This window comes from Phocoena sinus, chromosome 5 (genome assembly GCF_008692025.1).
Source record: "Phocoena sinus isolate mPhoSin1 chromosome 5, mPhoSin1.pri, whole genome shotgun sequence".
NCBI classification, from domain to species: domain Eukaryota; kingdom Metazoa; phylum Chordata; class Mammalia; order Artiodactyla; family Phocoenidae; genus Phocoena; species Phocoena sinus.
In genome coordinates, this window is record NC_045767.1 from 76,950,292 (window position 1) to 76,967,075 (window position 16,784).

General features: G+C 40.6%; 1 protein-coding gene across 2 annotated transcripts in view; it reads right to left on the reverse strand.

The window, feature by feature from the left end:
• Positions 1 to 13,712, reverse strand: part of AASDH (aminoadipate-semialdehyde dehydrogenase) — a 36,020-nt gene extending 22,308 nt beyond the window's left edge. Inside the window, exons 1-4 of one of the 2 annotated variants that reach the window (XM_032633689.1) lie at positions 13,451 to 13,712; positions 10,429 to 10,703; positions 10,217 to 10,337; positions 6,546 to 6,871 (exon numbers count right to left, since the gene is read on the reverse strand). In XM_032633689.1, the coding sequence (XP_032489580.1) occupies positions 6,546 to 6,871; positions 10,217 to 10,337; positions 10,429 to 10,658 (677 nt within the window). In that variant the 5' untranslated portion in view covers positions 10,659 to 10,703; positions 13,451 to 13,712. The remainder of the gene's footprint in view (positions 1 to 6,545; positions 6,872 to 10,216; positions 10,338 to 10,428; positions 10,704 to 13,450) is intronic. The other variant, XM_032633691.1, reaches the window with a different exon arrangement.
• Positions 13,713 to 16,784: the final 3,072 nt, after the last annotated feature.

The window sequence follows — 16,784 nt, forward strand, 5'->3', positions numbered from 1 at the left end:
CACAATTGCCTCTCTTTGTTTAACCTAATATAGTCTTGTCATCTCTTTGGGTCATTCCTTATGAAGGATCCTGTGTCACATAAAACTTGTTATACTTAAATGTATGCTTTTCTTCTGCTGACCTTTCTTTTGTCAATCTAATTCTCAGACCCAGCCAAAAAGAACCCTAAGAGGGTAAAAAGCGATGAAATAAAATTTACGTTTTTAAGGCGGGACAAGAAAATTTAAACATAAAATTCCCTGTGTCTGTTTGGGTCTCCCCCACCTCTTTTCCAACTGTGCAGCGTGCATCTACATTACACATTAACCAAACCTCCTCAAAGATGTGAATGCCTCCTCCACTGTAAAAGATCATTTCTCCCCCCTATTTTATTTATTTTTGACTGCGTTAGGTCTTCACTGCTGTGCTGCTTTCTCTAGTTGCGGCAAGCGGGGGCTACTCTTTTTTGCGGTGCATGGGCTTCTCATTGCGGTGTTTTCTCTTGCTGTGGAGCACGAGCTCTAGGCACATGGGCTTCAGTAGTTGTGGCACGCAGGCTCAGTAGTTGTGGCACGCAGGCTCTAGAGTGCAGGCTCAGTAGTTGTGGCGCACGGGCTTAGTTGCTCCATGGCACGTGGGATCTTCCCGGATCAGGGCTCGAACCCATGTTCCCTGCACTGGCAGGTGGATTCTTAACCACTGTGCCACCAGGGAAGCCCTAAATCTGATTATAATTTAATCTAATTATATATTTGTGTCTCAGGTAAGCTAAAAAAAAAATCAACGTACGATAAAAGCTACACTCAAACTTCAATTTTTAATGGACTTATTCTTCACAAATATTGTCTGGTTTCCTAGTTAGAATTCAGGGGAGAACATATAACAGGCTTTCAATAATGCTTGAGCCCTGAAAATCATTTTTTTTGTCTCAATTCTGTGAACAAAGTGGGCAGTGTTAAGCATTCATGGAGAATCTGGAAGTTAAAGAACGTAGCTTAAGAAGTATCCAGTATAGGAAAAGTTAAAAGAGACAGATTTTAAAGAAGAAAAGAGATAGCATGGAACAAATATTTGTTGAGCTTACTACTTCTGAGGCTTAGGTGCTGTATATCTAACTTATTGTTTCTCATTTTCCCAACCACCCTATGTTGCAGATATGGTTATTACCACCATTTAAAAATGGAGGAAAAGGAAATTCAGGGAGGTACAAGTAACTTGTACAAAGTCATAAATATCAACTAAAAAAAATAGTACTTAAATATCATTTTTAAAAGGCTTTACAACGGTATGTTCCTGTTTTAATTTCAACAGAATATCCAAGATATGTAATATTAGAAAAGATGTCTGTCCAACGATTTATTTTAAGAAGGTCAACTGAGAAGAGAATTCAGCAAGAAAAATAACTATAGTTCTTTTTTTTTTTTTTTTTTTGGCTGCGTTGGGTCTTTGTTGCTGCGCACGGGCTTTCTCTAGTTGCAGTGAGCAGGCTACTCCTTGTTGTGGTGCGCGGGCTTCTCATTGTGGTGGCTTCTCTTGTTGTGGAGTACGGGCTCTAGGTGCAAGAGCTTCAGCAGTTGTGGCTCGTGAGCTCTAGAGCGCAGGCTCAGTAGTTGTGGTGCACGGGCTTAGCTGCTCCGCAGCATGTGGGATCTTCCCGGACCAGGGCTCAAACCCATGTCACCTGCATTGGCAGGTGGAGTTTAAACCACTGCGCCACCAGGGAAGTCCATGTAGTTCTCTTTAAGATATGATTACAAAAATATATTTAACAAGATAAATAATCTAAACAAATATATAAAAAGGATAAGTTTTGCTGGGCATTCCTTCAGAGTACTATATTAAGTCATCAAGCTCCAGAAGTAAAAGGGGGCTTTAAAAAAAAGCCACAATAAGATAATAGAAAAGTTCTACTTTTTTTTCTTTTTTTTACTTTTTTTTTTAACTTCACTGAGCTACTTTTCTTGTTTGACTGAAACAAAAGGAGTTTTAAATTTCCACTTCATTTCTGACTCTGCAATCAAACTAGGTAATTATGCACAAAAAACAAAATAGTTCCTTATAAACTAAAAGCTCACAGGGCTTCCCTGGTGGCGCAGTGGTTGAGAGTCCGCCTGCCGATGCAGGGGACACAGGTTCATGCCCTGGTCTGGGAAGATCCCACATGCCGCGGAGCGGCTGGGCCCGTGAGCCATGGCCGCTGAGCCTGTGCGTCCGGAGCCGCAACGGGAGAGGCCACAACAGTGAGAGGCCCACGTACCGCAAACCAAAAAAACAACAACAAAAAAACCCTAAAGGCTCACAAATGCTTATACAACTAAAGACTACATATTTGATGCACAGCTATTCAGCTTCTTTTTCTTTTTTTTTTTTTTTGGCATAATCTAGAAAGATTAGTAAATATTTTAAGGGAAGTTCAATTCCATGTTATCACTACAGAAGATACCATATCTGTCTTTGTAAAATGCCTGTGGGCATAAACAATACAATTCTTCTCACATGTTCTTATAAAACAATAAAGCAAAAGACAAACAGCAAATCAAAGTCCCATAATCTGCTTTCAGAGAGTAGTACTGTCACAGCTAAAAATAACAAAACAAAAAAGGTTTACCCTCACACAGTTTACTGAGTTTACTGCCTATATTAATAGGACTTACTATTTACATTGTCTTCATTAGCACAGTTTTATTATTCTAGGAGATTCTAAACCAAGAAAACAGAAGCTACATATAACTTTACTGTTCATTAATGAAAACCAAATCATCTCTTTAACAAAAGCATCAAAAACGGTTTACAACCCAAGACTCTCTGAACCTCTTTTCTCAAAAGTTCCTTTGCTATTTCCACCAATCCATCATTATTATATCACAAACCTTACCCAATCCTTAAATTAAGCCCCTGTATTGAAAGGTCTAGGGACCTCCCTGGTGGTGCAGTGGTTAAGAATCCACCTGCCAGGGATTTCCCTGGTGGTGCAGTGGTTAAGAATCTGCCTGCCAATGCAGGGGACACGGGTTTGATCCCTGGTCTGGGAAGATCCCACTTGCCGCGGAGCAACTAAGCCCGTGCACCACAACTACTGAGCCTGTGCTCTAGAGCCCACGAGCCACAACTACTGGCCTGCGCGCCTAGAGCCCGTGCTCCACAACAAGAGAAGCCACCGCAATGAGAAGCCTGCAACCTGCAACTAAGAGTAGCCCCCCTTCGTCGCAACTGGAGAAAGCCTTCGCGCAGCAACGAAGACCCAACACAGACAAAAATAAATAAAATAAATACATAAATAAAGAATCCGCCTGCCAATGTGGGGGACACGGGTTCGAGCCCTGGTCTGGGAAGATCCCACATGCTGCGGAGCAACTAAGCCCGTGCACCACAACTACTGAGCCTGTGCTCTAGAGCCTGCGAGCCACAACTACTGAAGCCCGCGAGCCACAACTATGGAAGCCCACGAGCCACAGCTACTGAAGGCCACGAGCCTAGAATCCGTGCTCTGCAACAAAAGAAGCCACCGTAATGAGAAGCCCGCGCACCGCAAAGAAGAGCAGCCCCTGCTCCACTGCAACTAGAGAAAGCCCGTGCACAGCAACGAAGACCCAATGCAGCCAAAAATAAATAAATTACTTAATTTAAACAAAAAGATCTACCTTACTTCAAAATCTCAGTAAATCAGATCCTGCCCTTCTCCCTCTGAGACCATCATACTCTTGGAGGTAGGCAGCATTCTCTCCTACCAATGTAAGCAATAAACTCAGCTTTATCTTACTATCAGGTTATTCTGATAATATTTGGGGAGTCAGCTGAAATTTGGTACTCCCTAGCTTGGTGATTTAAGTTCAAATCAAATAGAAAATTTAACACTACTGTTTCAATTTCTAAATTGGATACCTGAACATTTCATCTTTCAGAATCCAATTATTTAGCACTTTGCTTACTTGTGAACCTAAAAGTAAACCAAAACGGGTTTAATAAGCAAATAGATTTCATTAAGTTCAAGCACAAAATAGCAATCAAGAAATTTGTACACTCTACTCACAAATTAGCCCCTCATCCCTCACTGAGCACATATTTGCTCTCACCTTACAGACAATTCCTGCCTGTTAGGCCCAGTGCCTCTTAGTCAGCTGTCTCTCCCACCTCTCCTAGATTCCAAATCAGCTCCACTCTCTTCAAGTTGCCTGTATCTCCATCCCCACCTCACTTCCCATAATGTTAGCATAGGACATTTCATCCTATTTCTTTCTAAAGTTACAATCCATCAACTTCCTCTAACATTCCTTATTACATAAAGAATTTATGTAACTTATTATCCCTCTTATCCTTTTAAGGCTCTCTAAAGAACAGAGAGTATTTTAAATATCATCTCCTCCCATCTCAAAGTATCTTACTCCTTTACCATATTCCTACCACTTGATTTTTCTAACCAATCCTCTCTACCAGGTCTTCATGCTCAGCCTACAAGTCTCTCCCATCTAAAAACAAAGACAAAAAAGCTACACCCTCCCAGAATCCTTTCTCTTCTGTTAAAACTAGTTTCTAGAAAATAACACTTTACTTTTGTTGTCTCCATTTCCTTCTCTCTCATTCTCTTATCTCCAGCCTGTACTGTCTTCAGCCCTGGGAATTAGAAGTGAAGGCACTAAAAACCAGATTGTCAGGATTTCCCTGGTGGTCCAGTGTTAAAGAATCCGCCTTCTAATGCAGGGGGTGCGGGGTCAAGCTCTGGTCAGGGAACTAAGCCTGCACACTTCAACTAGAGAGAAGCCCACACACCACAACCAGAGAGAGAAAACCTGAACACCAGAACTAGAGAGAAGCCACATGAAGAGCCCATGCGCCACAACAAAAGATCCCACATGCCACAACTAAGACCCAACGCAGCCAAAAATTTAAATAAATAAATAAATAAAATAAATATTAAAAACGAAACAAAACCAAAAAAAAAACAGATTGCCAATTACAATAGATACTGCTGCAGGATTTAACCATTCCTTCCTTCTAGACCTGGGCATCCAATATAGTAGCCACTAGATACATGTGCCTATTGAGCACTAACAATGTGACTGGTCCACATAGAGATGTTTAAGTATAAAATACGTGCTAGATTTTGAAAATAATTAGTATATAAAAAAGAATGTAGGACTTCCCTGGTGGCACAGTTGTTAAGAAACTGCCGCCAATGCAGTCGACACCAGTTAGATCCCTGATCCAGGAAGATCCCACATGCTGCAGAGCAACCAAGCCCGTGCGCCACAACTACTGAGCCTGCACTCTAGAGCCCACGAGCCACAACTACTGAGCCTGCACATTCTGTGACAAGAGAAGCCACTGCAACGGGAAGCCTGCTCACGGCAACAAAGAGTAGCCCCCGCTCACTGCAACTAGAGAAAGCCCTTGTGCAGCAACGAAGACCCAACGCAGCCAAAAATTTTTTAAATTAAAAAAAAAAAATGTAAGGTACCTCACTAAATTTTTACATTGATTACATATTAAAATATTTGGGGTATACTGAATAAGATATATTGTTAAAATTAATTTCACTTTTTACTATTTTTAATTAATTTATTTTTGGCTGCGTTGGGTCTTCATTGCTGCTCACGGGCTTTCTCTAGCTGTGGTGAGCGGGGGCTACTCTTTGTTGCGGTGTGCAGGCTTTGCATTGCGATGGCTTCTCTTGTTGCAGAGCACGGGCTCTAGGCACGCAGGCTCGGTAGTTGTGGCTCGAGGGCTCTAGAGTGCAGGCTCAGTAGTTGTGGCACACGGGCTTAGTTGCTCCGTGGCATGTGGGATCTTCCCGGACCAGGGATCGAACCCATGTCTCCTGCATTGGCAGGCGGATTCTTAATCACTGCGCCACCAGAGAAGTTCCCACTTTTTACTTTTTAAATGTGGTTACTAAAAAATTTTTAATTACATAAAACTTATAATGACATAAAATTACATATGTGTCCCATGAGATTTCCATTTCTATTTCTGTTTCCTCCTCTGATGTTCTAAGCCTTCCCTGGTTCCCTTCCTCCTCTATTTCCTCCTTTCTTCAAAAGTTGAGAATCTCAACTTTATAGAGATTTCTCATTTCCCATAACAGTAAAACCAACTCAACGATGCTACAAGAGTAAACTTAATGAAATGAAAAAAATTTTAATGGTTCCTTGGATTAAGTTCAAACTTCTCCAACAGAGCACACCAGGTGCCTGCCCCCTCAGGTCATACGACTCCTACCCTCCCACTCTTCAGCTCTGCCCAGTACACTCTAGCAAGCCAAACTCCTTCTTTCTCCCATACCTCTGTAGGTACCTCTGCCAGGAATGTTTCCTCTCTTCTTACTAATAATTAAGAAGCAAAGCTTCCAGCCATATCATCTGATTGCTGTTTGGCCCCAGGTCTGGATCAAACAGGTAAAGCCCTACTCTGCTAAAGAGAGCTAAAGTTCAGATATAGCTGAAACAAGAGACCCAAGTATTTAGGACTGTCAATTTAGGAACAAGAGTTATAAAGAACAGGTATTTCAAAATTCATTTTTCCCTTTAAATTACAAGTTCTGAAGAAGGATTCTAAGGATAGAACTTACCGGAAGTGCTGGATGTTTGGCACTATACACGCATGAGGGACTCTGACAATCTTAGGTATCCCCGTGGTGCCTGATGTATGGAGAACATAGGCCAAGCAATGTTTTAGCCTCACATCCATGTGCTCTTCTGACTTTTCTTTACTGCTGTTCTCAGAATTCACGCTCTTTGTCATTTTTTCTTTTTCATATGTCTCTCTTCTTATGCTATTATTTAGCATCAAGCTCACCTCAACATTTTTCCAGTGAAGTCTGAAGAGTACTAGGTCATTATGTTCTACTGTAAACGTATCATAGTTCAACAATGTTTCATAGGAAGATTTGAATTTCTATGTTAAATGGGGAACAAAGTTTTACAACATTAATATGTTAAAACGCATTCTCTTTTATACAGAATATATACAGAATATTAAGTGTTCATTTACTCATTCAACATAGCTGTTTTTTTTTTTAAGTACAGCTGACTTTTGAACATGGGTTTGAACTGCGCAGGTCCACTTGTATCCGAGGTTGGTTGAATCTGCGGATGCGCGTACCAAGGACAACTGTAAAGTTACAGGCGAATTTTCCACTGCGCAGAAGTCAGTGCCCCTAACCCCTGAGTTGTTCAAGGGTCAACTGTACTTGCTATATATCCAAGAATAAAAAGATAAATGAGAAACCTCCAAGAGTAAAGTGCGGTGCTTACTTTCAAACTCATCTTTAAAATAGAGACATAAAAACACACAACTGCAGTGCAATGTGGTGTGATAATGAAATATGCTTTAAATGTGAATGAGAACAGGGGATTTCCCTGGTGGTCCAGTGGTTAAGACTCCATGCTTCCACTGCAGGGGGTGCAGGTTCGATCCGTGGTCCGGGAACTAAGATCCCACATACCGCGGCACAGCCAAAAATCAATCAATCGGTCAATTGAAAAAAAAAAAAAAAAATGAATGAGAACAGAGAAGGCTGAACTTAACTTGCCTGGAAGGTCAGAGATTGATTCTTCATATGTAATATTTGTGTGTTATAAGTAGCTATTCTCCAAATAAAGAGGGGTACTTTAAACAAACAAGTCAATACACAGTATCTGACCTGACAAAGCTGGTGTTATGGAGAACAGTAAGCATTCCAATAAGCTGCAGAATTGGGGAAGATGTACAAGATAAGTAGTGCTGTTGATAGGAGATGAGATGCTAATCCTTAATAACTGTATACTCAACACCAAGGAGTTTAGACCTTAACCTGTGATGGGATCCAACTGAAAGTGGCAGTAGCACAGACTAGACTTTGCTTGTCAAGGAGAGACTTATATGCAAGACTCTGATAAATGAGAGCCTTTAATGAACCTTTCATAACAATTCAGATATGCTATAAGGGCCTGAATGGTCTGTTGCAGCAGAAATAGACAGAAAGGGTCTATGAAGAAAGAATCAATAGGACTTGATGACTTTCTGGATAGGGAGTGAGCTTGAGAAGATTGCTGAGTTTCTGGCTCAGTTACTTGGTAGATGGAAATAGATTAATACAGAAGTTTCCTTTGAGTATATCTTTTTAGGTTGATAAGCAGCAGCTTAATGAAGCAAAACAAGTTTTCACAATAAATAAATCAATTTAAATGAGAGGAAAAGATCACAACCCAGGACCTTTCTGTTTGTGTTTGTGTTGTGGTTTTAGGTGTAAGGTGTGGTATATCCTGTAATGTAAAAAAAATTAAGGCCCACATATTCTTAAGACCTAGCTCAAAAACCATCCTCCTCCATTAAAACTGTCCTGTCTCTACTGGGCTACATATACTTCACTTAGGGCAATATCACACTATGCAGACCTGGGAAGTACTAACCTTTTCTCTCCAACTATATAAGCAACTAGAGGGCAAGAATCATATCTTACACTGCTTTCACATACCAATGCCCTCCCAAACACCCTGACTCTAGTGCAGAGTTTCTCAATCTAAACACTACTGACATTCTGGAACAGTTAAATCTTTGTGGGGACTGTCTTATGCATTGTAGGGTTTTTAGCAGCATCCCTGGCCTCTACCCATTAGAAGCCAGTGGCACCCCCTTTCCATCATGACCATAAAAAATATCTCCAGACACTGCAGAATGTTTCCTGGCAGGTAAAATCATGGCCAGCTGAAAAATCACTACTCTAGTGGATCATGGGCATACAGTAGATGCTCAATAAATACATTGATTGCTCCTGTGTTGAGTGAAGGAAGAACACTTACACCATCATCAAAATCATGGAACAGGAAGCAAGGTACTTTCTGTGGGGTTTGCTGCTATGTACTCAACTCCTTCCTATATGCAGTTAGGAAGAATAGCTTGATGTTGACAATTAATTCTCCCACCCACCCACCTTGTCTATAAAACTTTCACCAAGGTTGTTAAAAAATGAATAACACATCCTCATTTTAGTCTTTCTAACTTATCAACAAATAACCAATGTGAGGAACAGAAGAGAAAACTGTGGCCAGACACTGATATATGTGTACTTAGAAAATATTTATTAACCAAATTAATACTTTATTGTCTCTTTCTGGAGGCCTTACTCTAATACCCATTATTCTCTAGGAAGTCCTCCATACAATATCTGAAGCTTTTGAATTGTCTTACTGCTATATATTACAGATATAGATGCACACACATATACACAAATAGGTAAAATTCATTTAAGTTACCCCCAATATAAAATGATTCATATAGGTAATGGGTAATAATAGGCTAAATTGAATATAGTTTCTATAATGTTTTCTCCATGGTAAAACAATATTTTATAAACAAGAAATGAAGAAATAATAATGAAACATGGGGTACCCTGCTTAACATATAATACCAATTCTTGCCCCTAAAGCAGTGTTTCTTGGCTAGATCTCTGGTTGGCAGTCACTTAAAAATAAAAAAATATAATAAATTTAGTTTTCCAGAAAGGTCTGGTTTAAGTGCCAATCTCTTTTTCAAAATCTAAGCTTGGATATAGTTCTTTAATGTTGCTGACCACTGTAAGTTGCCATAAATACACCAAGATAAAAGTATCATTATAAAAGTTTCCTACTATAAAAACAACTTTGGAAAGAGAAAGTAAATTCAAAACAATGCACAATACATTATTATGAGGCTAGAAGATACATCCATGCCATTGAGCAGTGGTTCTCAGTGGAGCATGCCGGGTGGAGGGTGCCTCCAGGAGACGTTTGGCAATGTCTGAAGACAATTTTGGTTGTTGCAACTAGGGGGTGCTACTGGCAATTATTAGATGAGGCCACGGGGGTTACTAAACATCCTGTAATGTACAGGACACGCCTCACAACAAACACCCAACCCAAAATGTCAGTGCTGAGACCAAGAAATTTTGCTGAGTTAGTGAATTTAGAAATCAAGACAGGGGATGGGACCCCTTCAATTGAAAAGTAAATGTAACACATAAAAATACAAACAAAAGGGCTTCCCTGGTGGCGCAGTGGTTGCGAGTCCGCCTGCCGATGCAGGGGACACGAGTTCATGCCCCAGTCTGGGAAGATCCCACATGCCGCGGAGCGGCTGGGCCCGTGAGCCATGGCCGCTGAGCCTGCGTGTCCGGAGCCTGTGCTCCGCAACGGGAGAGGCCACAACAGTGAGAGGCCCACGTATCGCAAAAAAAAAAAAAAAAAAAAAATACAAACAAACAACTTAGATACCCACACTTACATTAATTTGCTGTTTTTCAACAAGGATATACTTTAGATTACATTTTTTCATAAAATGAATTGATAATGCTGGTGGTGAATCTGGATCAATAGGTGCATAAGCAGCAGGGACTTGGAGAATTCTAAAGAAAGAAAGTACAGAGTCAGCACAGAATATCATTTGAAAATAATCTTACTTTAAGATACCAAATTTTTAGTTCTAAAAAATATTACCCTAAAATCCAAGAGGGTAAGTTTATCCCAGGATGGCAGTAGAGACCAATTTCCCGAATTCCTTGAAAGTCACAATGTAACAGCAGAAAATTTGATAATTCTGAAGCAGCGTTAACCACAGTCTTGTAGGTGTAATAAACTGGAGGCTGGTTGTTACACTCATCAAAACATACAGCTATTTTATCCGAATAACGGGAGGCAGCCTGATGCACCAATTCCTGAAGAGTCATTTCACTGAAGTTTATCTGAACATCACTGGTAGCAGAGAGTTCTACCTATTTCCAGAAATGTTAGGGGGACAATGAGTTTTAGGGAGTTTGCTGGGGGGCGGGAAGTAGAGAAAAAATTCTATACAATCACTCCTCAGAAAAATAACATCAAAGACACACAGTTAAAGAATCTCTGAACTACCAACTGTCTATGGTAACTTTGCTGAGAACAATGAGGTTGAAATTTTGATACAAGCAACCTAACTCCCTGTCAGAGGTGGAAGAAAATTTGAGAGGGGAATGGTATATACATAGATGAGGATGAAACAAGCAGAAATGTAGAATTCTCTCAAAACAGAACACAAAGTAAAAAAGAAATGAATAATAATAAATAATTACCCAAAATAAAAGCAAATTTAAAGTACCACATGCTTAATTTTTTCATTTTTCTTCAGTTGTTACAGATTGATTAAAATAAAGTGGTTACAATCCTGTATGGTAACTTTGAAAAGACTAATACAAATGAAGTCTGCTTTTAGGAACTGAATTTAGGTGAAAGCAAAACCAACCTCTGATAGAAAGAAGAGAAAAAACCTTTACATCCATCCAGTTTTAGTCCTGTATATAAAAACTGTGCTTATTATTATTATAACACAGCAAGCAACTTTTATAATTGTTAAGAAGTAAGCTCTTCATACTCTAGTTTGATATTTACTTATTTGTTTTTTTGTTTGGTTTTTTTGTTTGGCAGCTTGCAGCATCTTAGTTCCCCGACCAGAGATCCAACCCAGAGCCCCAAGAGCGCCAAGTCCTAACCACTGGACCGCCAGGAAATTCCCTCTAGTTTGATTTTTAAATTGTCAATAAGTTCATTTAAATTTAGACTCTAAATATAGTATTACAACTCAACAAACTATTGTATCAATACAATATCCTCTGGGCTTCTCAATGCAGATTCTATAAAAAGAAAATCTGGGACTTCCCTGGTGGCGCAGTGGTTAAGAATCTGCCTGCCAATGCAGGGGACACAGGTTAGAGCCCTGGTCCGGGAAGATCTCACATGCCTCGGAGCAACTAAGCCCGTGCGCCACAACTACTGAGCCTGCGTTCTAGAGCCTGCGAGTCACAACTACTGAGCCCACACGCCACAACTACTGAAGCCCGCATGCCTAGAGCCTGTGTTCTGCAACGAGAAGCCACCGCAATGAGAAGCCCGAGCACCACATCGAAGAGTAGCCCCTGCTCACCGCAACTAGAGAAAGCCCGCGTGCAGCAACGAAGACCCAACACAGCCAAAAATAAATAAATAAAATAAAATAAAATTTTAAAGTTAAAAAAAAGGAAAATCTGAAACAGTATTTCATCAAAGAAACTTTAGGGATGACTGAACAACAACAAAAAAACTTCACAACTCCTAGTATTTCCTTGAAGGTAAAGGTGATTTTTGTTTTCCCGCTGTGAAATTTATCTTCTAGATTTCAAAGCAAATAAGATTTATCAGTCTATTTTAATCATTCAAGTTTTTTATTTGTTTATACTTATTTGAACTCATTTCCCTACTGATTCATCCATGTCATTTAATCAATATCAATTACAGAAAATAAAACATTTCTAAAGAGAGCAAAATGAACCAATAACTGCTGACACCCAAAAGGTTTGGAAATGCCATGATTTCTAAACACAAAATTTTAAAATATAAAATAAATTTAGTACTTACAGTCTTTTCTATAAATACTAGCTCTTTCTGTGATGCACAAGATAAAATTTTTAAGCTTTCCCCATACACACAAATGACCATTATGTAAATATAAGGAAAGCTTTCCATAACATGCACTAAAATTATGGTAATGAGTCCATTCTGCAAGATGCAGTTAGTGCAGAAGGGGACCTTCTGCTTCCCTCTCCCCAAATGAATAACAAATTGCCTATACTACAGAATGTATTATACTAAAGCATTTTAACAAAAAGTTATAGTCTACATGGAATAAAAAAAGCATTGTTTTAATGCAAAAACACATCCAGCAGTTAATTTTCCACAGGAGGACAATCTAATTAATATACTATAATCTAAAATCCCTTGACATCAAAGTAAGGGGCAGGATTATAAAATGGATTAAATTCTTTTTTAAAAAGTCATTTTTTATGACAAATTACAAGATTCGCCACACATGTGTATACAACAATTAAGATGTTTTTAAACTTTTAATTGCCAGTTTCCCAGTGGCTGCTATAGAGAATTAAGGCAAAATCTATTCTTGCTGTCTAAGGTTTTCATTTTCATTAAGTGAATCATAGATACATTCGCTCCAATAGAGAATGCTATAATAACTGGATGCCCAAACATTTCTGGGACCATATAAGAAGGGGGCGAGGGGGGAAGCAAAATCTGATAAACAGATTATATATGTAATGGGATCATTAAGTTTTAAGATATTTGCTACTTTATATCTGTAGAGGCTGCTACTTTAGTCATCAGAAGTCTCAGGGGCTCTTCCTAGGTTACTGGCTACTTTAAAGACATAAATAATCTAAAAACTTTATATTCCCGTATCCACCGGCTTCTTAACTTTCACTAAGCAACTACGTTTAATAACAATGCACTTTATACCTTACAACACATTTTTTCAATTGCTTTCCGAAACCACGCTAACAAGACAGGGCAGGCTTATTTCCATTCGAAATAAGGAGCAGAGGGTCTAAGGCAGGGTGAGGAGAGAGCACACGGGTCAAGTTCAGCTTTTGCACCACTCCATCCCTCCAGACACCACTGATTCAACTCCGAGGCCAGGCGGTTGCCCGGAAGCTAAGCAAACCTGTGCGCAGTCAGCCGCAGGCGTCTTCGTACTTCGCCTCCCTCGCACGTGTCCCCAGTGGATACAGCCTCCTGCCGAGACCCACTCAGAAGGCGTAGGGGTGAGAGGGTAGCGGGGAAGTCCGAGCCCGTCCGGATCTTCTCCCGACAATCCAACCCCAACACTTCTTCACACACAGCGAATAAACCAACACCTTAAAGCCGGCCCACCGCGCAGCCCACCGGGCTCTCGGCTTCCTAGAAATCTTCCCCGTCGCCTTGCTGACGTCAGCACGAGCGACTCGCGGCAAGCAGCGTCCTGCTGCCCCGCCCCTTCCCGGAGCTGCGGAGCCAATGCGAGAGAAGTGTTGGCTGCTTTGCTGGCCGGTCTCGTTTCAGATCTCTGGTCCTGTCTTGCTGGGTTTTGGACAGGGTTTGCAAGGACTTTGAAGTTGACCCAGTTGGAGTCATACCCTTTCATATTTGCCAAGAAATTCCGGGCAAGAAACTTTAATTCCAAGCAGCTGTCTCCTCGTTCACAAAGTGGGGATAAAGATATTACGTAGAGTTAACGTGAAGAGCGATGAAATCATTGTGAAATAAGAAGTGACTGGACTTCGTGCGTTGGACTTTTTTTTATAACCTGCCCTACACTGTGGGGAACTGTTCAACAATAAAGCCTGCAAACGAAGTCCCTGTCATAAGTAGGCTGACATTTTAATTGGAAGAGATGAATTTAAACGGTAACTAAGAAAATTTTAACTTTCAACAGGAGCTATAAAGAAAACAGGTCTGAGGAGAGTTAATTAAGCTATACGCTGAATAAAAATCTGTTTTTAAGGGAACTTTAGTTGGAGGCGTTTAAGTTAGTTATCTAAAATGTCAACAGCAGTAATAGTGATATTTTTTAAAGCTACCGTGCCGGTAGCAGAGAGGAAATTGAAACCGAGTCCCCCCTACTGAGTTTATGATTAATCTCTCCCTCCACAACTGTATTCCCTTTCTTGTCCTCTCTGACCTTAATCTTGTGTTAACTGAACACTAATCAAAGTCAGATGAGTAAGAATGCTGTTGTTGATAACATCGTTAATGTACTAAAATTGCTGTTGTAGATATATGCATCATCATTAACATACAAACTCAGGATGTTTCTCCAAGGCAAGATGAGCTCACAGACCTGTATCACCTGACCAGAATCATAAACTGGAGACAACCTGACTCACAAAACCATGATTAAGAAATGTAAGAAGACTGTGATTAACCCCAGTTTCTTTGTTCTTCCCCTTTAAAACGTCCCTAACTCAAAGACCAAGATGGGGTGGATCTGAGATCTATCTCCCACTTCCTTGCTTGGCACCCTGCAAATAAACCCGTACTTTGCTGTAAACACCTGCTGTCAAAGAGTTTGGCTTTCTGCACCCGGCACGGCACGCAGGATCCCTTGCTCAGTTACAAAGTAATCAGGGTTTTGGTTTTGTTTTGGCTAGGGGAAGGACTGAGGAGGCAGCCGGGCATCAATAAACGATACATGAAAAGGCATAGGATGCTTTCGTGTCCTTAGGCGTTGGTGGCAAGGAACTGTAGCAGTAATCCAAGCAAGAGATACCTCCACTTGCCCTTGAGACTTTCACCAGTTTGTACTATCGGTCTTTTATTTGGGGAGGGGCCACTCAAAGGTGTCTCTTTGTTTCTATATTTGGGAATGACACCATTATCCACCCAGTGAGACAGTAAAGAAACCCTAGATATCCACTCCCACCCAACTTCTTTTTTACCCTCCTGTGTGCAATTAGATCCTACAACCTCTTCTCCCCAATCTCTAGACCAATGCCCAGCTGTCTATATCAGAATCGCTTGTGGTAATGTTAAACAACACAGATTCCAGATTCCTGGATCTCCATCCCAAGAGGCTCTGAATTCATTTTCTAGTGATGGAGGGGCCTGCAATCTGCATTCCTCCCCTGCCCCCCATCTGCATTCTTTAAGTGATAACATCGTCATCTCCACTACTGCTATCTTAGTTCAGGTCTTCTTGGTCAGTGTTTCCCTAAAGCCCTTCCAGTCTTGCTTGGCTACAGTAGACTCTGAACTGCTGCCAGGTAATGTCTGTTTCATTATTGAAGATATCATTTTTCAATTCTGATATTAATGATAGCTTTTTTTAGTTTTTTTCCCCCCTTGCAGTCTCTATTTCTTCTGTTGGTTTTGGATTCTTTCATGTTAGAAGCTTCCATGGGTGTCTGGTAATAATCATTGATTATCTGATCATATTTAAAAGTGGGCATTTAAAAGCTGATTGGAAGCTCTGAATCCGTGGAGCAAGTTTTTTGAAAATCAAATGAGAGAAAAGGGCTGCAGGGGTGGGAGGAGGGTCTCAGAATTCAGTATAAAATTTTTCACTTAATTCTATTCCAGGTGCCTGATGTCCTCCAAAGACCCTCTGTTTTACTCTCTCCCAAACAAAACGGCCTTCAGAGTTAAGCTTAAGGGTGATGGGAGGTAGCATAAGGGTATAACTCATTCCTAAGTGAATTTCCAATCCTTTTAGTTACCATCTTTACCCCTGCTTCCAAACGCCAGTTTCTCAGTTTTTAAGGGTGCTCTATGATGTAAATAGGATTGCTTATTGGCTTTGCTCACTGCTGGTTTAGTCTAGCTTTTCCAAATCAGCCGAGCCCTTTGCTTTTTTTAAAAAATAAATGAGTTTGTTTATTTATTGGCCGTGCCATGCGGCATGCGGGATCTTAGTTCCCCAATCAGGGATTGAACCCATGCCCCCTGCAGTAGAAGCGCAGAGTCCTAACCACTGGACCGCCCAGGAATTCCGAGCCCTTTGCTTTTGATTTTAAAATTTTGTTTCTGTTATCTCTTTCGCTCTATCCTTGAGAGTCTGTGACTCTAAAAATCCCTTCACTGTCATTTTCAGGGGGTCTAAGAGGGAGCAAATGTAGAAGACTATGTTCATTTTTACCTGGTAATCTAGTGATCATTCTAAAACACACACCAGAGCAGTAACTGCATTCTCCTGCTTAAGAAGCTTCAGTGGCCTCTCATTGCCTACATGACATTCAGACTCTAGCAAGGTAAACAAGATAGTTCGTTATCTTTCTAGCCTAATCCCTCACAGTTGGCTACTGCTTCCTCACCCCATGCTCCACATTCCCCACACCTGGTACTGTAAGATCCAGCTATAATAAGACCCTAGTAAGTCTTCTGAGCCTACCAAACCCTTATCAAGTTTCCACACCTGTGCTTTGGCTGAGTCACAGGCTGAAAAACCCTTTCCCTCCCCACACCTGCTTGATCAACATTTATTCCTCTTATGAAAACAGTTCTAACATCACCTCCTCAATGCC